We start from the raw sequence: 27,077 nt of genomic DNA on the forward strand, positions 1-27,077 counted from the left end.
GAATCAGACCAGCCACAGGGGAATTTGAGAAAAGCATAATCTGCTTTATTTTTTTTAATTTTTTTTTATTTAAATAAGGAGAATTCTTTCATATGGAAAGAGCTAATACAATCACATATTTGAAAGGAGAAACAATAGGTACTGAAACGAGGAGAAAAGGGGCGATAAAGAGTGTGCCGCAACTGGCCTGGTGATGCCGTGATTCGAGTTCCGGTCCAAGGAAAAGTTCCCAAAAAATATATATATATAAACAGGTTGCACGTTACACAATTATCCATCGTCTGCCCTTTCAAATATCTGGTCTACATGAATAGACAAAGAGAGGAAAGGCCAAAAAAAAAAAGATGTCCTATACAGGTCATGAGGTTAAAAGCTTTAAGGAGTACAATATCCCCTTGAGAAGACAAGGATTTACAGAGAACCAGAGGGATTCCAGCTAAGGACAATGCCTCAAGACATGCTAAGGGGGAGTGCCTCACTGCTGCTAGTCCCCTAAGGAAGGGGCTGCGTTGCGGCTGCAGCCATCCCGAGGAGCCGGGGACAGGCCTTCTGCCCCAATGGGATGGCTGTGACCACAAAGAATATCTGGTGGTCTTTGGGTTAAAATAAAGAACAAAGGGGTTGGAGTACTGCTGTTTCTTGTCAGCAGTTCCACTGCTTGGGCAAAACGCACCTTTTCCATCGATGGGCCACAAACTAAGTGTATCCTGATGCCTGCTGTAAATTCTCATTCACAAATGCATCTTATGAGGAAATCTGGGCTGCTGTACGTCAAAAATAACCCCTGCTACAAGGGATTAACCTGTGCTGAACCAGCCAGAAGCAAAACAGAAGGTTAAAACGCAACAGAACGAGATCCTGGCATGCAGCGGTGCTTGGAAGTGAAGAGCAGCCTGTCAAGAGGTGAGCAAAAATGCTAGGCTTGGGGGTTTTAATATATACCTATAAATACACAGGAACCACAGGGCAACTTGTAGCTTTGCAGCATTCTTGCAAGGAGACTGTTAAACGGAGTGCCTCTGCATGAACACAGACATGCATGGGAGTCCAATGGGCTGCAAACACATTCAGAGTCACTGACGACTGCAGAGTGGCACAGGGCAGAGCCAGGATGGAAGATCAACAAGCATACCTGTTTCACTGGTGACTGTGCTGCTTCCACTTATTTAAAAACGTACAAAGTGGCTTTTTTTTTTTTTTTACTTTTCTCCTTTATTTTTTAGTATATTTTTTTTTCCAAATTAAGAGCTAAAAGAGGGCTGGAGAGGAAAGCAGCACTGAATGCAGCTGCTAGGCCATGAATCACTGTGTATGAGAACCAATTATACACGTGCTTCAGACCTTCAGCTGAACAAAAAGCACCAAAGTCAGCCTCTGAATAGTTCTGCTTCACCCACTGCTGCTGGAAGCATGGATTCCACCTCTCCCTCCCACTGCACCTTTCCTAGCAGAGGGAGCCTGCAATTTGGTAGCTGATTTCCAGTCAAAGCAAAAGCAACTCACAAAGGAATAAATCATTAAGGCCCAACCCTTCAGCAATGGAGATGGCAAGCAAAGTATCCCCTTAGAAACCATATCCACGCTCTATGCATCTCCATTCTTCTCTTCCCCAAGCTGAACTCCCATCAGCATACCAGCAGCCTTGGCATTTCTGCATCAAGGATCAGAGGCTTTCCTTTTGACTCGAGAGCACCACAAACTGCACTAACCTTGCACTAGCTTTAAACAAACAAAAAAATCTATGCCAGAAAGGAAGGATATTGCACTGTAGAAATATGGGCTCTGAAACTGCTTTCCATCACACAAAACTCCATTAAGTGAAAGAGTCTTGCCAACTGCAGCTGACAGTCACGCAATGGTGAGGAATGGAATGAAGCTCACATGCATTTCTTGGCCTTTCCTGCACAGAATAATTCAGACATAATATATAAATAGAGCAGTGAAACAATTACTTTTTCACCTAGACCTACAACATCAAATACGTATAAATAAATTCTAGTGTTTTATTCTGTTGGGGGAAGGAATGGAGGGGTTAAAAGAGAAAGAAGGGTGATCTTTTTCAACAGGAAGTATTGTAGTTCTGATGGCATTTACATCCGAAGGACTGCAAGAACTTGTGTCTAGCAATAACCCAGTTTCTCCAACACATTTGACCATTTTAAAGTCATACAGGTGGGAGGAAAGAGGTTAGTGTCTTTGTAAAGCTTACGTAGTGTTTCTAGGGTAGGAAAGAGATGTGCAGGGGGGGCTTGGGTAAGTCTCTTTAGCCATTACAGTTAGATTCTGAGCTATTATTAGCTAGGGCCAGCTGGGCAGAAGGATAACAATGAAAAAAAAAAGAAAACCCAGACAATCCTCTTGTTCATGAATTCCAAGGAAGAAAATAGAAAGGAGGCTGGGATGTCCTACTGGTGGAGCAATCTTTGGAAAACACTGGGAGCAGGACAAGCAGATGAAGATGCAGGTCTGGGAGATGGCTGAAGGCTGGGGAAAAATTTCTCACTACATCTCCAACCCTGTACTTGGATGAGGGTACTAGAGAGATGCTGGCACACTCTGAAGTCAAAAATTCATAAAACATGAGGGGAAAAAGGGGGCTTTTTTTTTTCTTAGAAGTACCATCCTATCCCTTTCCCTTTGGGTTCTCTCTGCCACAGTCAATGGGGACACCTGTGGAGAGGGGACATTACTATGTCTAAGTTAGTTTACATTTCTAAGCTCTTTAAAGCTACTGTATAAAACACTTATTTATACTTAGCTTAAAACTTCAAATGCATCCCTAGAAAGTTATGAAGGATCTTGCCCAAAACACGGGGCAGGGGGAATAAAGCAAACAGAGAAACAAGAACACCTTTCAGATCCCTTCCCAAATACATTCTTTGTTCAAAGCATCTTCTTTGGAACCACCACCAAACGACTTGCTGCCACCCAGCAGAGGCAGACAGCACAGCCAGTTAGCAAGCTGTCATCTCCTGCAGAAATGGTTTCTTTCCCTCACTTCAGAGTGACCAGCCCACTTTACGTTTTGAAAGAGCTAAACAAGACAAACCAAGGTAGCTGAAAGTAGCAAGTTTACTTAAGACTACCATCAGCTGAAGGACTCCATGCACTTCCAGGAACCTGGAAGTCCGTTCTAAAAATCTACATACACACGCACACACACACACACACAAATCAAAACCAAACAACCACAGAAATAAAAGCCAACCCCTTCCCACTGGGACCTTCCTTCCATAGATCATCAAACACTGGTGGGGAAGTGTGAAGTGATGGTAACTGTACACGCACTACAAGCAACTGCACTGATGCTTTGCTGTTCATCTGGGGAAGGACGAGTAAAAGGATGATTCCAAACTGCCTTTGTAACATGCATTTCCAACACAAAAAAAGGAGGTTCCAAGTGTGCTAAAACGGCTGCCTTGCAGAGGGGCTCCCTTCACGATGTGTTTCTACATTGATTTTACAAAAGGCTGTTGAGTTAGAGGGACACAAAGCAAGACTTAGGGAAAAGGGAGAAGAGCAAAGCTTAGGAGAGCAGCCCCAAGGGATGAACACAAGATAGAACAAGTCCCAGGAGACAGGAAGAATTAGAGCGGCCAAGGTAGGGAGTGTAAGAGAGCATCACAACTACAAAAAGTAGTCTATACAGACCCGTTGGCTCTGGCCAACTCTTCTGATGGATGTGTGGTGAGGAGAGTTTACATTTCATAAATCTATGATTTACATTTTATTGTGTGTTTGGCAGTCACTAAAAAATCCCAAACCCACAAAACCACCAACCAACCAAATCCCCCTAAGATCCAGATGAGTTTGCAACAGAAATTTGGAGTTTTTTTTGCTTAAAACAAAAATGCCACATTTTTGTTGTGCACAAGCACCCCAAAGCTACAATTAACATGGTGCAAGTCTCAATATTAATGCACTGATCTACTATATACCTTTAGTACACATTTACTTTTAATGCAAGCACTGCTTCTAGCTTAAAACAAGGATATTGAAAAATTAATGAATGCCATAACTGTCCCGTATTTTTAAAATCAAATAACCTGAAAGGCTACATCATCTGGGGAAATATACCCAAACAAACTCAATTTAGAAGAGTCATGATTCTCAACATAGCACAGAACCATATATAAAACAAAGCAGAGTTTTGTCAGAACATAATTTGAGCAGGAGGGAATTCTTTTTGGAAAGGAATGAGGAAAACAGAAAGAAGGGGTGGGGAAAATGAGAGAACATATAAAAGTTCTGCTATAAACAAAGATATAGCATTTCTGTAAAAACCTCAGCTGCCTTTAAAATGAAAAACCTCAAACTAACCCCTCTCCCCCAGTTGCCACTCTGCTGAGACAGAAGTAGGGAAGGAGAAGGATGCGATTTGCCAAGTGAGCGATCACAGCTACCTGTGGATGGGGCATGGAGGGGGGGGGGGGATAAAAATAAAAAACAAATGGCTCGAGCCACTTAAGAAGTCACAAGGTTGGTTTTAAAGCAAGCAGGTCAATGTCATATCCACTGCTTCAAACTGCTTTGTCGGGAGACAGGCTTGGATGATGTTGCTGTAGTCAGTCTATGTGGGGCAGGGAGATCATCTGGCAATTTTCACGAGATCCAGTGGGGTCCAGTCTAAGCTGCAGGGCCTCTCAGGCAGCAGGACCAGGCGGGCATCAGAGGTGCTCCTAGGCCTTGCTTTCCTCCACTTTGACTGCCTGAGGTTTGATTGCTCCTGTGCGCACTGGCTTCATCTGGTTTGTGGAGGCTGTTTCTTGCAGCTTTACTGCTCCCAAGTTGGCTTTATTCTCATCCACCCGCTGCTTTGCCTTTTGACATACAATAACAAAGCATTAGCTAGCACAGACTCTTCTAGGCAGATATAAAAACCAAATTGTGACCATCATTCACGCAAGACATCAAATTTGTTCCAAAATCCAGGTATTTCTTCTCTTCCAGCACACTGCTGTCCTAAAACACCCCACATAAGGATCTTGAAGTGTTTCACATGCCTCGCAATACAAATAACCCACAAAAACTCAACAACAAACAACAGAGACGCTGTAAAACAGGTAATCCTCTAATCTCCCCTGACTTTCAAATCACACAAACATTACTCTTGGACTCATTATAACGCCTACCCACTCACTCCCCCTTCAGGCAAAGTAAGAGCTCCCAAATTACACCAGCCTTTCTGACACCCTTAAAAGTCCAAGGCGTAAGCATGACAGTGTATAAGGGCAGACACTGTTGGGTCAAAGTACTGATGTACGCTACCTGCTGCACATAGTGTCCTTGCACAGAGCCCATACTAACTGCTGTTCCAGATGGCTTCCCACTTGGGCTGGCAGAGCTAGGCCTGGAAATCGAAGAGTCGACAATATTCATGGAGTAAATTCTACAATGGAATGAGAACCTTATTCATGTGTGAAAGAAAAAACAGACAGCAGAAAGCAGCAATTGACAGGGAATGAGCCTGTGCTGTGCGCATCAGCGAGCTCCCCAGCCCAAAAGACAACACATGGATTGGTTAGGAGAAAAAAGGCTCAATGACGTGAAGGTCTGGTATGTCTAGACATGAGCACCACTCATCTTGAGAGCACCATGCTGGAAATTAAAAAGCCTACTCAATGAGCCTCAAATTTTCCACCTTAGCAAGGAACACAAAAGCACACACCAGTTCTAAGTTGTCTTTACGACTCAGTTAACAAGTAAGTTCATGCACGTCCCACAGGCATAAAGGGCCAAGACAGATACACACTGGTCCACACCCAAAACTGAAAGCCATGATCATGCATTTTGATACACGTATTTGGACTATAGTGAGCACATTCTACATGTGAAAACCCAAGTGTATCTTGTACAGGGATGATGCATGCACCATGTCACTGAATGGGGAACACTACTTCTTCCCCATTCAGACTACAGAGAGTTTAAGTTCCATACACGCGTTACCTGTACGTATGTGGTGATGGTACAGACCCTCCAGAGGACATACTCTGTTTACCATCAGAGAAATGAAACCCTTTCATTTCCATCTGGGAGGACTACAAAGGAAAACGAGCAAGAGTATCATCTTTGCATCCCCAAATCACTTACTACTTCAGATAAACACTTAAGGCACATCTCTGCCCTTCTACCCATTGTGCCCATTAGAAGAAGAAACATTTTTCAGGCGAAGAGAGTGAGGCTTGTAAGTGACATAATCTGCTTGTATTAAAGCAACAAGCCAGCAGCACAAGAAAACACAGGACCTGTGCTTTCTCTCCCCTATAATAGACAAACTTATGATATGAATCCATCAAAGCAGACATGACATGAATATACCTACTCAAATGGACAAGCTTCACAACAGTGTGAAATATCTGGGCAGTATTCCAACTGTGTCTGGAGCTCACCACCCCTCAAGCACTCTGGGGAAACCTGTGTAAACATGTAATAAAACTGGAGACTCCAAACTGGATCAAAGCAGGATGTGGCTCCCTGGAAACAGAATGATGACCAGCAGCAAAACCTGACAAACTGCTGGCCTGCTCTTTGGAGATGAGGGCAAAAGGGTTCCTTCATTTGAACACCAATCCTTGGCTTTGTTATTTAAGGATCCAAATAAGCCAGTCTCCCCTTTAACAACCAGTATCAAGGAGTGAGACTTCAATGCAGGACAGGTTAACCAATGCCAAGGTGAGCACGCAGGAGTTAATCCTTACCTCCCTGCTGGTAGCAAGAACAGAAGGCTGGGATCCAGGAGGGAGGATTCTTCGGGGAGCTCCTACAGGCAGGTTTTGCCCCTGAGGAAGCTGGATGGACTGTGGTAGAATCAGGGGCTGCTGGCCAGAGCCATAGCGGGGCAGAGGAAGCTGAGAGCCAGGCACAGGCATCGTTAGCTGAGTGATAAGGACATGTAGTTAACTTCATGGTGTTAACAGGCTGCTGTTTGAGACTCTGTCTCCTAATACCCTGAACACACAGCATTACTAAAAGGAAGCTCACAAACCATGCAGTGTGGCACAGAATGTATGCAAATCAACGTAACAGAGGGACTTCCACATTGAAATGCATGTTCTGGCAGTGCTGCCAACACCCTCTCAGCTGGGCTTTTAACACGGCACTGATTTAACAGGACTGCACTCAGACACAGGGCTTTCCTCCTTGCCTAAAGCCTTCTCCCAGTTTTTCAGTCTTCCTCATGGTCACTGCATGGGGTCATTTTCTCTTGGTATGATGGCAGCATCAGGCAGTTCAGTGTTCAGTGTTTTATTTGCAGTTTTGATGCCCAGACCAGGAAGTCTGCTACACTTTCAAGCCAAAGCATTTCAAGGACTGAACCTCTACAGAAAGTGATAGCAACCTCAGCTCTGTGTTCTGCACTGAGCTTCAAACTGGTGATGGTAATAATTAAGAGAAATCTTGAAACATATAGCTCAGGACTCGTGTTCCCTCTAATTCATCTGGCAGTCCTCACAAATGCTGGAATTGGGAGGTTCTATGACAACACTTTGTAATAAATAAAAACCAACAAATAATCTAAGGCTGGCAAGAGACCAAGCTGCTAGCTTATGACAGACAAAGCATTTCTTCAGGTATTTACTTTGCCAGTATACTCTGCATCTTCCTCAGCTAAATTACTTTCAGGATTAACTCTATGTCAGTTACAACACAAAAAATCCCTCTTTAAACAGAACAAATAAACCTTAACACGTTGCACAAAATAAATGAGTTTAATAAAAGTATCAAACTTCTCCAGAGAATCAAACATGTGTCCACAAGTACAGCTATGCTCACAGGAGGATTCAATGTCTTTATCTGAACCACGCTTTACAAAAGCTTTCTCACACAGTGAAATTCTTGTTAAGATGCTGCCAAACAGATCAGCAGAAGTTGTAAATAAGACCTGCATAAGAAATGAATTGAGAAGATAGATGAACATTTAATAAAAGGTTTTAGTTACCCTGGAAGCAGAGTTAAATCTGGAGGCGGTTGGGATTTGGCTCTCAGAAGGAGGTACTTTTAGTACAACCACTGCTTTATGGCTTCCTACGCATGAAGCACTGCAAGGTTTGATCTGCATTAAACGTCTATATTGAGGGCGAGGACTTCAGAGTTAGAAAATGACATCTCAGCAGGGATAGACAATTAGCAAGCATCTCATTAAATAAGGTGCTGCATGTTTGAAACAATGGCTCACAGAACAAAGTCTCTCGGGGAAACCTTTTGCCTCTTTACAAAGAGCTCAGTTCACACAAACACATAACTCAGCACAAATAGTAGGTTCAACCCAGCCTCAGAAACAAGTGGCTGTGAAAAAGCCTGTACACGGGGAGTGGCTCATGAGCCCTGCTCCTAACCTGCGTAAGCTGAGAGTCCATCATCTGGGAGGCTCCCATGCCAGCCGCCTGGTTTATCTGGCCTTCATAAACCAGTGTCTGGCTTCCATTCATGGGCTGGTAGGGGGACCCAGACTGGGTTTTCACCACCTCTAAGGGCTGCATGCCTGGGAAGGCGGAATACGGAGGCTTCAGAGCTGTGCCTCCTGTCAGGACCATGGTGCTGGGTTGAGACAGACTGGGGTGCATATACACCTGAGACCTGGAGAAGAAAAACATGCTCAAGTCATTACATAGAAAACCTTTGGAGACTGTACACACACACCTCCTGCCAAACTGTATCTGGCCTGCAATCAGTTCTCAGATTCTCCTAAACTGACAGCTTAGAAATAAGCTGTGATGCCACCTTCCATTTTAGTAACAGGGTGATTTTTCTTTTTTTACTTCCACTTTTAAGCCCTTACAACCATGTCCTCTTGCTGCAGAAATAGTCAACAGAATGACAAAGTTTATGTTTTGATATCCTGCACAATAAACTCTGGATTAGTAGTTAAGAGAAGATTCAGGTTACTGGAAGTCTACAGCAGTTTTATAAAGCAAGAAAGAATCAGAAGTTAAAGATTCAAACAGCTCTAGCAATTTTTAGTCCAAAGTGCAGGCATTTATTCTGTTCTTGTCAGTTTGTACCTAAGGAACAGAGTAATTTCATTTCATTATCCTGGTACTCAGATCTGATTAAACCCTTTGTCTTGTAAAGCAAATACAGTAAGCTGTAAGTTCTGTGTTCTTCACTAGTTAAGCCTGTTTGCTAGCCCACAAAACTCCTCTTTCTGCATCTTTTCCAAGATTTGCCTCCTGCTTTAAGAGGGTAGGCAGTACAACTGAGTAACTTTCCAAGGACAGTCTTTCCTAATGTCCTGCAAAGCAACATATGCCCCAATACTCTTGCTCTCCACCCCAACAATGTTACTAGGAGCACATCAACAAAGGGGGAAGAGAAGATGAGCACAGAGTATCTGATCAATGTGCATCGGCATCAGGAACAGATGAAATCAAACCATGAGGAAATAAAAGCTGGAAGCAGTTACCTGAAGGGCTGAATGGAACTGTACATCTCCTGGGACTGGGAAACCGGCAGACCACCCCTCAGCCCAAGCTGAGCTTGGGCCTGTAAGGATGTGTGGAGGGAAATGGGAATCTGTTGAGCAGCAGCAGCCTGCAGAAGAGATTAAGATGATTGAGAGGTGCAAGAGGAGCCAGAAACTCTCCCAGGCTGTTAAAAAATCCATCAGTTTCCTCCACGAATCAATCTGCCATGACACTGCACCTTTACCCAGCCCCTGCATCATTCCACAGCCCAGCAGCACACTGGCAGGAGCACCCAAGAGGAAAGACTGATGCCTGCAAGAGGCATTTGATGGACACATACAGGGACCAACGTGCTTCCCACACAGAATACACACTGACAATCCCAGTTCTCGTTTACAAAGGCTAGTGAAATTGCTCATAAGTACTGACTGGCTGTGGAATTTACTTTACTTCACACAGGCACCTCAGCATCTGCTTCAGTTAAACACAACCAAAAGGCACTGGTATAAAAGTGGAAAACCCCTCAATTCCCTCTCTTCAGTGTCATTAACCTGTGATATCCACTGGGAAGCAGCATCCAAGGAATATTAAAGGAGCCACATCTAAGCTCTTCTGGGCTACCAGAGATAAACGACTCCTAGTTTTCTTAAATGCCACCCTGAAGACTCCTTGAGAAACCACTACCTGGTTGTTTCTGCCTCACCTGTTGGTAGCTTTGCTGCTGAGGTATCGTCTGAGGGACCAGGCGGGGCTGACTTGCAAACACATGGCCATCCAGATACAGGGGTGGAATATGGTTACCTAAACATGAGAAGGCTGGGTGTAAATTCAAGGTACAGATACAGACACAGTGCACTGCAGAGACCTGCAGGTCGAGATTATTTCCTACCCCTCAGCAACCAGCTCAGCAAGTCAACACAAACATAGTGCCCATTCCAAAGAGCCTACAGAGCTCATAAATCCACGTACCAAAGCCAGCAGCCTGCTTACAGCAGTTCTCTTGCTGTGAATTAATCATACCTTTCTGGAAGAGGCTAAATGTAAACCCAGGTTTCCCACCTCCACAAAAGAGTCAGAAACAGTAACAGTCCAGGAACTGGTGAACTGTACTCCAAACTCTTCCTAAATGCCAGAAGCCTGCTCTGCAATCATCTCATCTTTGCAGCTACAAGGCACAGAAAGAGCAAATATGGCGTTGAGACCTTCACACAAGAGATCTAAAAGCCATATTCACCCCAAAGGTGGCACCGGTTAGAAAGTGCTGTGCCACTCTTATGGCTCTGTATGGATCTGAACCACGGGATTTACAAGCAAAATGAGGGTGAGCAGGGAAGGAAATCACCTGACTTGGAACAATCTGTTTTCCAAGCAGAAGCTAGTAACAGACTCACTAGAGTGGTCCACTCGCTATCACTTCTGTTCAGCATATTCCCCTCTGTTCTTGAACGGAGGAATGAAAAGGGTAGTGCACACATGAGAGGTCCGTTGGGACCCAGAAGTCAGAGAAACAAAGTACATTTCCTTTTTCTAGATGCTCTCCCTAATTACACACAATATGTAACACAACTGAGCCCAAGCTTTGCTTCTAACTCAAAGACAGCAACACCTTCCCACCTCCCAGAGCTCTGCAAACTACAAGCAAGTTGTTATCACACACAAAGAGCAGAAGGCGCTCAGAACCTCTGCCTTAAATAGCAAAATGAGCAGAGGAATGAATGGTTGATATTGGGACTGTTGAAATCTTTCAGCCACATGTTTCTTCACTTCCCTCCTGTTCTATTGAACACACAGTGAAGGGTAAGCTAGACCTTGAGACATCAGACTTGCTCCTACACAGGGAATGTCATCCTTGTGCTAAATTTACACCAGTTACACTCAAGTGACATTCTTCGAAGTGGGGCGACTTCCCTCTTTCTGTCTTGACTGAATTGCTGTTAAGAATCTATTAAATACCAGTCAGTTAACTTTATACATAAGCTCTTCTCACCATGCCTCTCATCTACTAGAATCAGATGATTCCTAAATACCAACCAGACAATGCAAATACTGCTGCCACAGTTTGCAGGTACCTGGAATAGATGCAGAAGGTGCTACAGATGCCACAGGCATAGGAGGCATGGAAACTCCACCGAAAGAGCTGTAGCTGACACCGTTGGAAGCTCCAACACTGGAAGGAGGCTGGATGCCTGAGCCTGCGCCTCCCGGGGAGTTCTGTTCTGGTAAACTAGGAGAGTTTTCCCAAGCTTTACGAGCAGACTCCATCTACGGAAATGAAGGACAATAACTACAGACAGTTCAAATGGGGAGGACAATACTGAAGCCATGAGTTCCTCATCTATGACCTGTTGGTTCAAATTCAGTCTAGATGTAGTGGAAAGCTGGCAGGTCTCAGGTCATGGGGTTTCACAGCAATTTCCAATGGGCAAGCATCCTTCACAAACACTCAACCCCTACTTGGTATCTGCTGAGCTTTCTGGGTTTAGTGGTGTTTCTTGTCTATTTTGGGTTTTTTCTGTTGATGCTGTTTGGGTTTGGGGTTTTTTGGGATGGGGTTGTTTGTTTGTTTGGGTTTTGTTTCTTTTTTTTTTTCCTTCTTTAGACCATCAGGCACCTAGGATACCTGACCAACCATTTTCCCCAGCTACTGAAACAGCAGGAAAGCTCTGTTGCAGTTCTCTACAAGTGCCAAGGACTTCAGCATCCAGGACTGTTGCTGTAGTCAGCATATGCACACTTTTACTGGAGCTAATTAAAGATTTAGCAGTACCTAATAAAACACTCTGGGAAAGATCTCTCCATCCTACATACCCTGGCCATGGAAACATGGTATCCACACCCAGGACAACCACACATGCCAGCTTGCTTACCTTAAGAGTGAGATCTGCAGTGGGGAAGGACATTGGGTTGAGGCCAATGCAACGCTGAAGGTGATGATCTCTTCGCAGAATGGGAATGGACTGCGTTAACCCTGCCTGAGGGGAGATGGGTCAATGGTGAGTACTTTATAACTCTCATGAGAAAGTCATAAGCTACCAGCTAGCAACTCCAGTACACCTCAAAGGATTTAATCCTCAGCGGTACTGCAGGAGTTAAGTACCACATTCGACTGTGATCCATTCTGCTGTTGGAATAAATGAAGCTTTGGTTATGTGCAGTGACGCCCTCTCTGTCAAGTTACACCAGCTTCTACTTAAGCATCAATCGGACTCAATAACTTCATTTTGCACGAGTTCCTCCACCTGTCCCGTATTTGGAATCCACCTAAATTTTGGACAAAACCTCTTTTTGAAAGAGCACTTCTGAAAAAACACCCTTTTAGACAAATCTCCAAAATCAAAGAGACAACAAACTTGAAGACATTTCAAAGAAGCTTTGCAAGTTTCTCATACTGCCAAGCACAGCTGAGCTACAAGCTGGGCTTTCAGTGTGCTCACTCTTTCATATATAACAATGAGATACCCAGGTGTCTGGAATAAGCTGGGAAACCTCCAAAAGGGCCTAACTAAAGTTACACTTCTCTGCCTTGCTGTGGCAGAATAGACCTTCCAAGGATGCTGGCAATCCGGAGCTAAAAACACCACTATCTGTACAACTTCCATTACCAACGCTCTTGTGTCTCAGGGGAGGAAGCTGGTGACCTCAGACATACCTCTTGCTTTACACAAGTCACACTGATAATGGGGTCGCTCTTTATACCCCTTCTGAGTGAGCAATGCTCCTCTTACCAATGTACCTCGAGGGCACAGATTTCCATTATGGGTTTTAGTCACATGTGCAGCCTAAGCATTAAGTGGGAAATCAACTGCAAAGAAATACACTTGCTCTCTTTGGAGCGAGGTTTAACCAAGGAGTATCTCCAATGAATCAGTGCCAAAAGAAATACTTACATTACTGGCCAAGGCATCCTGCAATTTGGTGACAGGGTTAGCTGCAGTGCCAGAGGCAGAACCAGGTGGCAAGCTGAAATCAGAATCCTGAAAGAGTAAAATATACAAAATTCAAATCCAGGTTCAAGGGCCACTCATCTGCTTCTCATGGTTAATGACTCTAGCCTGAATCACGACACTAGACACTAAAGACTGCTCTCCTGTCAGACTTGCTGGAAGAGAACAAGACGACATTTCTCAGCACTGAGCAGCAGGCAACCCCCAGAGGCACACAAAGGCTTAGATGACCGTAATTTTGTCCCTCACCTCTGTTACCACCCCAGCTGGTCCTTGGGACAGTATTTCCAAGTGGATATTACATGTTTGCCGAGACATCTTGAGTACCTGGTTTGTGTCAGTAATGAAATCTAAGGCAAATCTACAGCTGGAAGCTTCCTCCAAATCATCCTTCTGCCCCAAACCACCTTTCCTATTTCAACAAGCTCAAATCACCAAGAAGATGCAATTAAATTCAATCCTCACTTTAGGATTTACTCCAAATTCAATGGGTGGCACAGGAAGTACAGAATCCACGTGAATTTCTACCCCGTTAACAGGGGGAATATTGCCTTCCAGCCGTTCCGTTCCCTCCGAACCCTTTCTGTTTTTCAGGGAGCGTTCGTTGCCGATTGGTCCAGGCTTGTGTTCCTTGTTCTGTCCTGAGCCTTGATCTGAATCCTTAACAGGAAAGCAAAGAGGCTGAGACACAAAGACTGAATAAGCCAATCTCAAGCCTTAAAAATGCTATTAAGAACAACACAACCACTTCACAGGGTCTCCCACTATGAGCTCTGGCTTGGCTGCAAATCCAGATTACCTTTTTATCAGATTGCTTCTGCACTTGCTCCTTCTGGCAGTCAGGCTTTGCGTCCACCAGGCCAGCCCCATTCATCTCCTCTGGTTTGAGGGTGCCATATGGAGAACTGCGCTGAGAGGAGGTAGCGGAGGATTCCCGAGACTCCGCGCTCAAGTCAATGCCACTATCCCCCTGGCTGCCTTTAAAACCCTGCTATGCAAAGCACGAAATGTGTTAAAGCCCCAGACTCCAACCCAGCTCCACAAAGGAGGGAAAAAAAAAACAATCCCAGAAAACAGCAAGACCACGTCCCTTTTCAAATCGCATTCTCTAACTGCAAAGGATTTGGGGATCCCTTGGCTGCTGCTTCAGCTCTAAGCAACCCTGAGACAGGGTAAACCAATGCACCAAATGGACTGTGGCTTTAGAATAAGCAAGAAGTGATGAACATAGAAACTAGGCTGAGATTGCCAAGCTCATTTCACTTGTGACCCAAACCAGATTTGAACTCTGGTCTCCAGAGGTGAAGAATTAAGGAACCTTCTCCACCCTCCCTACAGTAAGGCTACAGCTACACACTGCTCACGGGCAGAGGCACGCAGACATGATCTACAGGACTCCACCACACTCTGTGTCCAGCTAGGAGCATAACCTACCAGATGGTTACTCTAGATTTACACCCGCACAGAACACCTCTACGTCAAGATTTGAGCAGCATCAAGCTCAAATTAGAACCGCAAAGGGACAGTTTAAAATTGCAAAAGCAGAGCTGAGACTTGCTAAGCACAGATGGAGCAATGAGAAGCATAAGCCACCTATGTTAACTTTACACACAAAATACCTGAATGGCACATCAGGTGCCACTTACTTACCTCAGTGGTGCTAGATTCAGTACCATTAAAGGTATTTACAGGTTTGTTCCAGGAATCGCTGCCAGGAGACTGAACAGAAAGTGCTGGAAGAAAACAAGAGGGCAGGGTTCAGCTGTTTGTAACACAACTATGAGCACACCTGGTACACTGTGCATGCTACACTATGAATGTTCCACTTCTAGACACGAGATACTCTCCCCACCTCAGAAAGCCAGTGTTGCCTGACCAGCTGAGATGTGAAGGGGCACAAAGAATACAGGGTATGGAGAGCAAAGAGACTTCTTAGGGAACACGGAAACAGTAAAGGAAGAAAGGGCAGAGACAGAAACAAGGAAGGCAACAGCTGTTCAGTGTCACAGAATGAGAAAACAGAGGAAGATGAAATAAGAAAATGGGTGAAGCAGATGCAGCCCAACAAGCTAGAAAATGCTATGTAATAGGTTCTTAATGTTACATGATGACTCAAGAAATAGACTAGGAGACTGACATGGTCAACAACAGGAGGTGGATGGCTGAACAGCACAGTATGAACAGATGCTACTCTAGATGTCTGCTAGCTCCCCTCCCACTCCCACTAGCATCATGCTCTTAAGCACAGACACCCTGTCCTTCCTGTACATACCAAAGGATTACTCAGCTTTCTGAACACTTCAGAAGTACTCCATTTCCTAAACTTACCTGGGCTGTTGCTCTCCCAGATCTCTGTGCCCAGGCTGTTTCCAGACACTGCTACATCACCTTGCTCCAAGCACAAGCTGTTCTGCTTCTTGGCAAACCGAGGAGGAATGCGAGACTGAAGGACACGGGCCTTAGCTGGTGCCTGAAACAGAAAAGGCACAGCCTGCAAGACCTGTTCCTGCACTGAGCTAATACAGCTTGCTCCTGGCAAGTTCAAACCATGCATTTCTATATGCTGCAATAAGAAAAGCCCCCAACTCATCTCATAGAACCATACAAAGTAATTCTGATATGCAAACCTCTTTCTTTTAAATGGACCCTGTGGCTACTGGGAGGTTCTCCCAGTACAACAAGGCAGTGAAAAAAGCTGCCTCCAGCAGCATGAGATTTTTTGGGGGAGAAGAGGTAGAGGAATGGGATACAAAGCAAAACACTTTGTGGGCCCTGTTCCTCCGACTGCAGTCCAACAATGTATCAGGTTAAGCTTTTTCTGCCCCCCACTCCTCACCTGAGCAGCCTGTTCCTTTTTCCTTCGCTCTTCTTCCAGCAAGCGACGCTGCTTCTTAGTAAGAACCTCAATGAAGCCTTCACCTGCCATAGAACCTACTTCATTCTCTTCTGCTGTGTTCGATACCCGACTATCGATGATGGTACCTGAACAAAGCACATACAGGGAAAAAACAGTGCATTTGTATATGCAGATAAAGCTTTAAAACTGCAATAACAAAGAGTGCATTTCAAACAGAATCCATGCTACAGGTAAGCAAGTTCAGCCAGCAGCACTGCAGAGCTCAAGTTCCCCACTCTGGATGCTCTCTTAATTTCCTTCACACTATATAAGGTATTTTGGGCTTGCAATTTAGCATCTTGGATAGAAATACAGAAATATTCTCCCTAAAACCTGCTTTTCTATAGAACAAACATTAAAGAGACTGTTAGATCGGGCTGAAAAGTTTGGGTTTAAAATTGAAAGCCATCTTTTGTCTTTCATGTTTTCCTTATTTAGATACACTGGAATTTTCTTGTTAGTGTAAATAAATGGAAAAAAACTAGCCTGATACTTAAAATGACACTGGATGGAATGAGTCTGTCTTGAAGTTGTGTTATCCCTTTAAAGAAACAAATCAGTAGAGACACTCACTTCCATAACTCAGTTCAAACTGTGACAAGGCCTCTCCCTTCTCACTTGCTCTTTGCACAGTGGATTTGGGCTCCTTCTCTGCCTTTTTACCTGGCCCCTCAGCACACTCCGAGTTGGCATGGGAGGCCCTATCCAAGCTGTAAATGGAGTGGCTGCTCCCACCACTGGTGTTGCCAAGGCCCCCTCCTTCTTCTGGAGACCTATAAGGAAAGAAGGGAAAGGAATTAGATTTGTCCCTACAAGACGAGTAAATGTACCAAGAGGAAAACACATGGGCTGTATTTTCTTTACCAGTTTTCTAATCACACCTTATCCTTTCCCAGCCTTTGGCCAACTGAAGCAGATGTTAAAATTCTGAGCATGCAGCCCATTACAAAGATGTTACTGGAGATGTGGGATGGAAGCAGAATACCTGTAGCCATGAGTCAAACTTGCTGCCCCTGCAACAAAGCTAAATACCCTCACTTGTCTCTATGAGGAGGGCCCCGTGTCTTCCCTCCTATGACACTGCTCTAGCAGCTCCCCTTTGCAATTAATGCATCCTTCTTGGTAAGGATCAATGTGAGGGAAAGGGAGATGGGGAGAAGCTGATGACACTGAAAGAGAAAAAAAAAACCCGTAGTTTTCCTATTTCTCCCAGGCTTTTTTGTGCCCATCTGACCACCATCTACACATCATTCCCAAGTGTTCAACTCACTAAAGAGTAACCTGTCCCAGGAAAACCCGGCCCTCACTTCTGTCCTCTGCTACACTCCACTGGGGATTCATGACAGGAGAGGAAAGACACAACAGGACTGGAATTAAGGACCAAGATTTCCTTCATTATTTGTCATCTAGAGAGAGGCAGTCCAGACAGTAGAGAGCTGCCTTGGTCAGAAACTAAGGTGAAGAGCAGCAGCACATGACATGACCACAGTTTCTCAGCAACTTCCATAAACCTGGATTCCCAGCATGGAAGCAAAGGCAGTGATCGATAGTGAAACAGACAGTGATGAAACCCTTGGGTGTCACACAGTTGGATAAACACTCATGGAAGTCACCTGCACTAGATGAAAAGAAACACAGCCCATAGCTCTTCGCCCAATGTCCAGCCCTTCTCCAACCTTGATACCCACGTATCAGGTGGCAGATCTCTGCACATCAGAATGCAGCCTCACCTTTTGCTTTTTATCAGCGTCCCGTTCTGCTGACTCTCATATCTGGAAGCTGCTCCCACACCAGTCCTGACAGACTGCTCTGCAAACCCTGCCGGCTCAGCCTTGCGGCTCTGCCTGTCCACAAGTGGCCTTTGGCTTGAGAAGCTCCTCTTTGCCAGCTCCCTCTTCTCTCCCAAGCTCCCACTGCAGAGGCCACCCTCCAGCTGGCCTTCACTCTCTGAAACTCCCTCTCGCCTCTCCCGCCGCTCGCTGAAGTCACTGCTTTCAGATGCTGTTTCCCATTCCTCATTGGCGTGGTCTGATGAGTTCTGGTAGGACAGCTCAGGAGACCGTCTGCCCGAAATGCTGCTCTTCTCTGCACTGGTCAGCTTGGGTCTTCCAGGCCACTGGCTGGGCAGTAGGCTGGGGCCTCCTTCCTCAGGGTTCCACTGGCCAACTGATTCCCTCTCTTGCCTGAGGCGCCTGAATCGTGGGGGCTTGTCTTGGCGGGGGGGACGCCGCCTCCTGAACGGCCTGTTCTCTATGTTCTCCTGATCCGCTGAGTAATCCTCCTGGAAAAAGTGCCTTTTGTCATCCAGATGACTCTCATCGAAAACCCGGCTGGAGAAGGAATCCACGTGTTTGTAAGAATCCTGAATGTAGTCCCTGTCAGCCTGCTGCCTGCTCCCAAAAGCGTCCGATGGAGAGGTGTGGCTGTACTCCTGCCACCCTGCTCCCCCACTCCTGCCTTGCCACTGCGTGGGCTCCTTACCCATGAACCCCCTTCTCCCATAGCCAGAGTTGCTCAGTCTTGGCGGCAGTGATCTCCCAAAAGCTCTCGGTGCCCTCATCTTCGGATCCAGACTATTGTGATCATCTGAATAGATTTTGTTGGACCTCCACGACTCTTTGAAGTCTCCCTTTTTTAAATCACTGTCCTCGCGGTCCAGCACAGAGCCTTCGTTGCTGTTTTCTGAGCCCCTTTGCCGGCGACGCTTGGGGAGCTCCTCATACTCTGACCCTTCGCTGTGCGTCTCGCTCGCAATGCGGCGCCTTGGCTTGCCCCTGGGGAAGTCCTCTGCCTGGTTGAACTCCCGCAGCCCTCGCCCTCGGCTGCTCCGCTGGTTGTTATAGACCCCCCGGCTGCCCACTACAGTGCCTCGGCCTCGGAAAGTGAACTCTCTGAAGCCTCTCCCTCGTCCACGTCCTTGACCTCTCCCACCAAAGGCTTGTTCCTCATCAATGAAGATCCAGTTGTTTCTTTTGGTGGGAGGGAGGTCACCGGATTCTCTGGATAATTTGTTCTCCCAGGTTCTTTCTGGTTTCTCTTCCTCTTCTTCTTCCTCCTCTTCCTCTTGGGATTTCTCAGCCTCTCGGGCAAGGGTGGCTTGGGAAGAACCTTTGTCATCCAGCACGTAACGTGTGGAGTTCACTAAGGCTGCAGAATCATCTGACTCACTTTCTACTTTCTGAACAGCTGCCTTCTCCTTCAGTGGGCGCGAGGTGTCCTCTGCTTCAAGCTTAACCTTCTCCATCTCCTTCTCCTTCTCCTCCACCTTGAGGGCTTTCAGGACTGGCTTTTTAATTGGGCCCGATCGCCGCGTCCTCCCCATTTGCTCCTGGTGCTGACCGCTGGTGGTGCGGTTCTCAGGAGCCCACTCTGTTGTCTCTTCTGTGGGCTGCTTGGTATTAGCTCCTTCTTTCTTCCATGGGTCAGCACTGAATGACTGCTCATCCCTGGGAGCTTCTTCAGCAGCTTCTGCTGCAGTCTCTGCAGGTTTCTCATGGTGGTTGATATCCCAGCCATTGTATTCAGGCTTTTTCTCTGCCTGGATGAAATCAGGCTGTAGGGGTGAACACCTCAAGTTTGCGTGGCGGCTCCCAGCAGGACAGGTTTCCTGCACCGTCTCCTGATGCTGAAACAACAGATCTTGGCCTATCCTCTGAGAAGGCAGACAGCTGTCAAAGTCTGCTTGGGCCTTTTTGTCAAAAGCATTCAAGTACTCCTCCCCTCTGTCCTCAAAGAGATCTCGCTGGGCGCTCAGACTCTCCTGCCTTCCAGGAGCAGCAGAGTAACCATCGTTCCTGAGAAGGAAACAAACAGTAAACAAAAGAGTCAGCTAATGCAAAGCACAACATGTCTCCAAGGGCCTAGGCTGGGCACAAGAGGTGGAAACAAATCAGTTGGTGTTTGTTCTAAATCATGAGGCAATAAGCCTATAAACACCTGAATGCTGGGCAGATGTGCTGTGGCCCCAGGCTGTACTGCCTGGTTTGTCTAATCAATGGACAATGAAAAAAACACTTCCTAGCATGCACGGGCAAACTTAAGAAATAAAGGGAGATTCAGTCTCCAACATATGTAAAGAGACAAAAACAAGGAACTGGTTACAGAAAGTCCCAAAGAATTCAGAGACAAACTAGAAAATATCAGAATTTTTAACTCGGTTTTCTGTAATTACCCACGTGGGTGACAAGAGCCTTTTTCCTACTGAACAGACTCCCAAGCTGGTCAGCGTAGACTGACATTAGATAGAAAAACTCTGAACAGCTCAGTTTAAAACACATCCACGACATAACACACTCAAGAGTGTAAGGATGCTACCAGGACAGTACCTTGGCCTATTCAGAAATATCATCTTTTAGGTCCACTCTACACTTCCCTTTCAGTAGGGATGACTTATGGCATCACCTCCCATCACAGCACGCATAAGGAGAAGGGTGCTCTGCACTCACCTGGCATGCAGCCCCTCCATGCTGATGCTGTCAGCCTGTTTTTGATGTGACAGGGAGTACCCTTTAGTCTGCAGGGATGTGTAGCTCTCCTGGCCCCACACGGGCACAGGGTCCAAGGGAGCAGTTTTCCTTTCTGCTGTCCCTGCCTGGCAGTTCTGATCTTCAGACCGACAGCTGCTCCCACCGATGGAGTCCTGCTGAATCATGGGCTTCATAATTCCTGTCAAGACAGAATTCACACCATTAACACTAGGATCTCAAAACCAAGAAGAATTAACAATCCACAGCTAGCCTGACTCCCCTTCCCTCCAGGGCAGCAGGTGACTGCAGCCATGGAAACCTTTCTGACAGAGGGGAGATTGCGCTTGGGAAACACACAGCTGGGAAATACACCTGGAGTGATAAAGAAGGTGACATAGCTTTCAGAACGCTACACACCATCATTGGCTTGGAAGCAAGCAGGTGTATGGACACAAACCACAAACTCAAGGAAACGGCTTATACATCCTGATGTTTACAGTCACACCTCTGAAGATCAATAACAACACAGGAAGGTGCTAGAAGCACACAGCTCAGGAACTACAGGATCCCAGTTCTCAAAAAGGGTCTATTAAGATTTCACATGTTTACAGTAACTCCCTATCTGATCCCTCTCTAAGGGGCAAGATCTGCTTTTACACCTCCAAGGCTCCATAGCTGTTAGGGAAGACCTACCCACTGCAGTGCAGAGGACGGACAGGCAGGTGTCCTCCCTCCCAACCTCCTCCATCCCCTTAACCAGCTCTCACTGCAATCGACTCTTTCTCATCCCTACAGAAGGTCAATCACAGCCAGCCAGAATTTAAAGTCTGGATAGAGGTAAGGTGGCTGAAGTACAGCAACCTTCCAGACATGGATCAACTCAACAGCATGATAAAGGAGAACACTGAAAGCACCTTACCTGAAGGGTGAAGGGCTGAAGGGTAGAAATCCACAGGGGTGCGACTCTGGGCCATGCGAGGGTCCATGTAAGAGGGCATCATCATCCAGCGAGGATCAAAGCCAAGCATCTGGGGGTGCGGCGGATAGAAGGTCCGTTGGGGATGGGAATGGGATGGGGGAGGATAGATTTGCTGCTGCTGCCAGTGCTGCATCTTGTACAGCTGCTCCTGCAGGGAAGAGGATGAGCTGTTTGACATGAATGGTCACAGTGCCAGGAATCGCATTTAAAAACCAGCCAGGCAAAGGAAAACACATTCCATGTATTAGAGTCTCAAAAACAGATCAGATGGGAGGGTAGAGAAAATAAAGGGCAACTCTACCAGCTGGGAACGTGACAGTAGTTGTTATTTTCTGAATACCCAGAACAGCCAAAATATGTTGCAGCCAGAATATCACACCTCCATAGGCCAGAAAATGCGGCCAAATGCAAGGGATAAGCTTCAAGCCCAGAGTTTGCACTTGATTAATGCTTCTACGAGCTACAGGACAGGTTCCGGTCAAACAATTTCCTAATTGGAACCAAATACTTCAGAACACACTGCTCTTTAGGGGAAATGCAATTGTAAGTTATTTAGTGTGCATGTATATTAGTGCTACTCATGTTAGCCAAACAGATTAGATAAGAACAACCTAAAGTCAATTAAGAGAGCTATTAATAATTTATAGTATTTCTCCTGCATCCTCCAGAGACAAGCTGACACTTTAAGGTTGTTTCCCATCTCTTGCACAGCCGACAACTGTCATGATCATAATCTGATTTGACATTTAACTGCTGCTAAAGGTCTGAGAATCACCTGTATTTGAAGGGAGTTTTGAGTACCAAAGTTTTCAAAGGTAAAGGGTTCCCATTAACACAAAATACATTTATTTACCTGTCAAACTTTCCACCATCAATTCTTACTGAGCTTACAGCACTGTCAGACACTGTAACTGTTCATCAAGAAAGACAACCCCCTACTGCAGAGCCAGAGAGACATCCTTAAATCTGAACCTGACACATCATTACAGCAGGAAACTCAGATAAATGCAAAGATTATATCTGAGTTATCTAGTGCTCTAGTACCTTAGAGAAAATATTTCATTAATGATACCAACACTAGTATTTATTTTGTTCTTATCATGGAACCATTGCTACCAAAGCAGCAATACAAACCAGCCAAAATACAAACTGCCTCATACATACTAATACCACAGAGGGTAAGAGAAAATAAAAATGAAAATTTCATGTTCTTCCAGTAGCAATGACCTGTGGAATTACCAGCATGGCATCAGAGACATCCAATTCTTTTTAGTTTAAAAGCATCTCTTTTAAAGAGTAACATCGGCAGCGTTTGCTGCTGTGCATTAGAATCATGAAAATGTCAACTGCCGAGTAACAAGCACAGGGGAACATCCATAAAAGAGCAATTACTGAGCTCCCAAGCAAAAGTCAAATGTGAGCTCCTCATTACGGTTTGCAGCAGCATTGATTATATCACATTTCAAGTGGTTATTCTATGAAGACTGGCAATTAACTTTGCACTATCTCAAGCCTGAATATTCTGTCCCTCAGTCTAACTAAGGAGGCTCACTGCCTCTGGAAAAAGAGCTGAAGAGCACGTATGGCTCATACAGCACTGTAACACCAGGCAAGATGCAAGATATACAGCAGTTCTGGCTGATCTCTCAGAGCCCCAGAACGGAGTTTTCAATGAAATAAAAAAGAAACAGACAAGACCAAACATATTTATGGCGCAACAAAAATAAAGATCTGAAAGAGCCTCACAGATAAAACTTGGGTAGGTGGAAAATGAGAGCAGATGTAAAGGACCAGCTCTCTGCCAAGGCAGGAGGTAGAATGGGAATGTGCCACTTCACTGTGCTCACTTTCTGTCCCCAAGCAGCCCAAACTCCTGCCAACCTGAGCACAGTTTGCCCCTGGCAAGCAAATGGCTTCTCATATCTAACAGGGTTAGGGCACAGCAAGTGCAAAGTGAAATGGAAGCAGCTCATCCCCAAAGGTCTTCCTTTCCCTGGGCCTGTATGTTCAGCTCCTCCTCACTGCAGCAGTCAAGAACACTGGCTCTCATCTTATGCCGGGGAGTAAGAACAGGTGTTCACCAGGTTCACTACCAGCCAAAGACATGAGACTTCACTGGATCAGGCCTACGGCAAGGACCAAGACAGCCATATGGGAAGGGGACCATATCCCCAGCTTCTCCTGCACACACACTTTTGCAAACCAGAGCTCTGCTATGAATCACATAGTCCCTAAGATCTCACGCAGTCAGAAGACACCCAGACAACCATGTAAGACAAGTCAACGTTTCTGACAGCAGCAACTATTTTTCTCCCAGGCAAACCTGTGACAAACCTGGCCTGCCCATGACTCTCCCCAGCCACAGAAAGCCCTAACCACAACAGTTCCAGCATCAAAGGGTGCACGAAGAATTCACATAACTCACGTAGAGTCTTTTTACCCATCAGACAGGATGTACCTGTAATCTCAAGTACCGAAGAAGACCCCCATTTATCACCTCTCAGCCCAAAGACAGTTGGTTAATTGGGCCTGATGGTGTTGAGAATCAAACAAATGCAACGGTTTGGTGGGAGTCCAAAGGAAGAGGGGTGGTAGTGTCACATCTATTACCTGCTGCTGTTGCTGCTGCCTCTGGAACCGTGGGGGAAGAGACTTCTGGTATTTGCTGAACTCCTGTGCTGGAGAGGGAGCTTCTCCGAGCTCCTCCTCACTGCTGCTTTGGGCTGCTGCTGCTGGGGCAGGACTCTCCTCTTCCACATAGCCAACAGAGGCCTCTTGTGTGTGAAACTCAGGGGTTGCTGCAGAGAACAAAATAAACCTTGAAGATCCCTGCTCATGCCAGGGCTTGCAAGTGCACCACCACATCACAGCATACATGGGTGAGGGCATGTCCTAACTGCATTACTTGGTTGAACTTTATTACAACCATATATAGCACATTACACACAATCTCTCTGACTTGCTTTGACAGCTCCAGAAGGCTTTGTCCATCTTGTTTTAGTGATAAATAGGATTTATCAGCCTTCTGCTTAAGCACTGGGGGGGGGTAAACCAAGTCTCTTTCCCCTCTTATTCCTTAAACCTTCAAGCACTTACTGATAGAAGATTTTCTGACCTGGGGCCCAGAAGCACTTTCTCAATATCATCATCCAATCACAAGATCAAGAGGCCCATTCCAACGAGCTCTCTGCTAGCAGAGCTGACTGAGCATACATAGAGGCAATCAAAGAAGCCTGCACTTGTTTTAACTGGACTTTTTAAATAAACCTTCATCACCAATCCAAAATACTCTGCAGAGTACACGAAGCAGCTGATTTTAAGTGCAGATAAGGTACCCTCCAAACACTCTCTCCCAGGACCTCCCTGACACTTCAGGTGAGAGAGTGGCACAACACAAAAAGGCAGTTCTCACAAGGTGAGGCAAGCAATGTTTCTGTACCTCTACGGAAAGCAGAACCATTCTCTTGCACAGCATTTTTCTCCGTGCTTGCTGGTCTCACGTCTTCATTCTCTGGGTGTTTCTGGGTCTCCCCACTCTTCTGAGCCAGTTTGCACTTCTGATCAAGCTGCTTCAGCTTTGCAGCACAGGCTGCCAGACGCTCTTCCCTGGCTCGTCGTTCCTCCTCCTCCCGCCGCCTCCTGGCTCTCTCAACAGCCTCAGAGATCTCAGAGTGCACAAACTTTTGTCTCAGTGGCACCTTTTCTTCTTTATTGTCCTCGAGGGACTGCTGTCTGAGAACATTTCCCACTGTGGGTTTCTGCCAAAGGAAAAACATTCCTCAATAATTACAACCCAAACTTCTCCTGTACCTTCAGCTTTGCATCCCACTGAGGAACTCCCCTCCCGACTCCCCACCCTCCTATTCTCATGCATGCAAATCCCCCTTTTGGTGGGGGGAGTTATTGCTATCTGATTTAATAGCTCCACATTCTCCCTGCCTGACAACCTCACTGCCCTGGACCAGCTTCGATTTCTTTTTCTCTAGCAGGAGCGCTGTGCAGATGCATTTCTCTCCAGAAAACAAAGAACTGAGGAATTCCTCAGCATCCCATTTTCAACAAAACATCAAACTGGCCTCTTAAGGGCAGCAACGTGTCACATTCAGTGGCACAAATCTACTCACAGGAGTTGAAGCTACCTGGTATTCAGATGAAGAGCTCCAGCCATTCAGCTTCCTCAGAGGCTGCTGTGAATCCTGCCCTTTCCGGACTGACCGGGACAAGCCAACCGAGTCGCTCCAACTCTTTCCTTCCTCCAAGGTGTGTTTGGCATCTGCACTGTCTGCAGAGCTCAGGGACAACTGTCGCTGCCTTCTGGGATCCCAGCTGTTCCTGTAATATAAACAGCTTTGCTAATTGTGACTTGCCTCAAAAAGCACTTCCACTCTTATCAAGTGGCAAAGACATCTGACTGTAGCAGGAAGGAAAGATCAAAAAACCACCAGAACATCCAATATGGGTTTCCTCCTAAGGAGCATCAGGACTAATACCACTATTGGGAGGAGGAAAAAAGCCTGGCATCCTGACACTCAGCATCAAGACCTATGCACATCCTTGGAGCCCATTCACGACAATGGCCAGTGGAATCAATGAAGTTACAGTATGAATCAGAGAGGATCAAGCCTCAACATTTACAACAAGATTTAAGAAGATCCTGGTATTGTTTACTTTTACTGAAACAACCACAGGTGCAAATACAGCCTCTTCTTACCACTTCTGTCGTCCATCTTTAGCAAGAGGTTCTTCCTCTTCCTCATCTTCACTAAACTTCAGTTTCTCGGAGTAATCCACTTCTTCATGGATGCCTACAAAAACAGGATTGGAGAAAGGATATATGAGAGAAAAGAAACAGGTCCTTTGTCCCGATAAAGCTTATGCCCTCTGTAGCACTAAACCAGAGAAGGCACAGATAAGCTACTTGGAAAGCCAAATGTCCACCACTGGAAATGATGCAAGTAGTGTGGCCCCACACTGCTCAATAGCTGAGCTGGTCCCAGAAGAGGAGCAGCAAACAGTCTGGGAACGGGGGCTGAAAATGAGACAGCCACCAAGTGAGACTGTGAGTAAGTGGATACTTAATGCCCAAACTGAAAAGGTAGGACTAACTATTCTTCCACGTAGCCATACTGCTATCCTCCTGTTTGGTGTTTTCAGTTTTTAGGAGTCTTCAGATCCAATTCCTTGAGCACAGTGTGATGGAAAGGATCGGAAGGATCCATTGTGTCATCATTTACACCAATAGCAGTTTCACAACTACACACACCACTCTTTGCTTGCCCTCCTTCTGTGGCAGTGAAACAGAGCCACCAGAATATATATCCTGGCTATTTCACGCTTCATCAGGGAAGAGTAACTACTTCACCTCCTAAGTTGTTGCCTGAAGCTGGA

General features: G+C 45.8%; 1 protein-coding gene across 14 annotated transcripts in view; it reads right to left on the bottom strand.

Moving 5' to 3' along the window:
* Nucleotides 1–23: 23 nt before the first annotated feature.
* PRRC2B (proline rich coiled-coil 2B) overlaps nt 24–27,077 on the bottom strand; it is a 48,366-nt gene continuing 21,312 nt past the window's right edge. For 4 of the 14 annotated variants that reach the window (XM_061476584.1, XM_061476582.1, XM_061476583.1 and 1 more), the window contains exons 10-32: nt 26,401–26,494; nt 25,829–26,021; nt 25,129–25,447; nt 24,291–24,487; nt 21,630–21,837; nt 20,690–20,909; nt 17,975–20,038; nt 16,818–17,017; nt 16,185–16,330; nt 15,677–15,818; nt 14,999–15,081; nt 14,148–14,339; nt 13,814–14,008; nt 13,292–13,378; nt 12,272–12,376; nt 11,474–11,666; nt 10,108–10,205; nt 9,404–9,531; nt 8,337–8,577; nt 6,699–6,875; nt 5,947–6,038; nt 5,269–5,389; nt 24–4,820 (exon numbers count right to left, since the gene is read on the bottom strand). In XM_061476584.1, the coding sequence (XP_061332568.1) occupies nt 4,680–4,820; nt 5,269–5,389; nt 5,947–6,038; nt 6,699–6,875; nt 8,337–8,577; nt 9,404–9,531; nt 10,108–10,205; nt 11,474–11,666; nt 12,272–12,376; nt 13,292–13,378; nt 13,814–14,008; nt 14,148–14,339; nt 14,999–15,081; nt 15,677–15,818; nt 16,185–16,330; nt 16,818–17,017; nt 17,975–20,038; nt 20,690–20,909; nt 21,630–21,837; nt 24,291–24,487; nt 25,129–25,447; nt 25,829–26,021; nt 26,401–26,494 (5,636 nt within the window). In that variant the 3' untranslated portion in view covers nt 24–4,679. The other 10 variants (XM_061476593.1, XM_061476588.1, XM_061476592.1 and 7 more) reach the window with 10 other exon arrangements.

This window comes from Pezoporus flaviventris, unplaced genomic scaffold (assembly GCF_033815535.1).
Source record: "Pezoporus flaviventris isolate CSIRO_AGI_PZ_B2104156 unplaced genomic scaffold, CSIRO_AGI_Pfla_v1 ptg000097l, whole genome shotgun sequence".
NCBI lineage: Eukaryota > Metazoa > Chordata > Aves > Psittaciformes > Psittacidae > Pezoporus > Pezoporus flaviventris.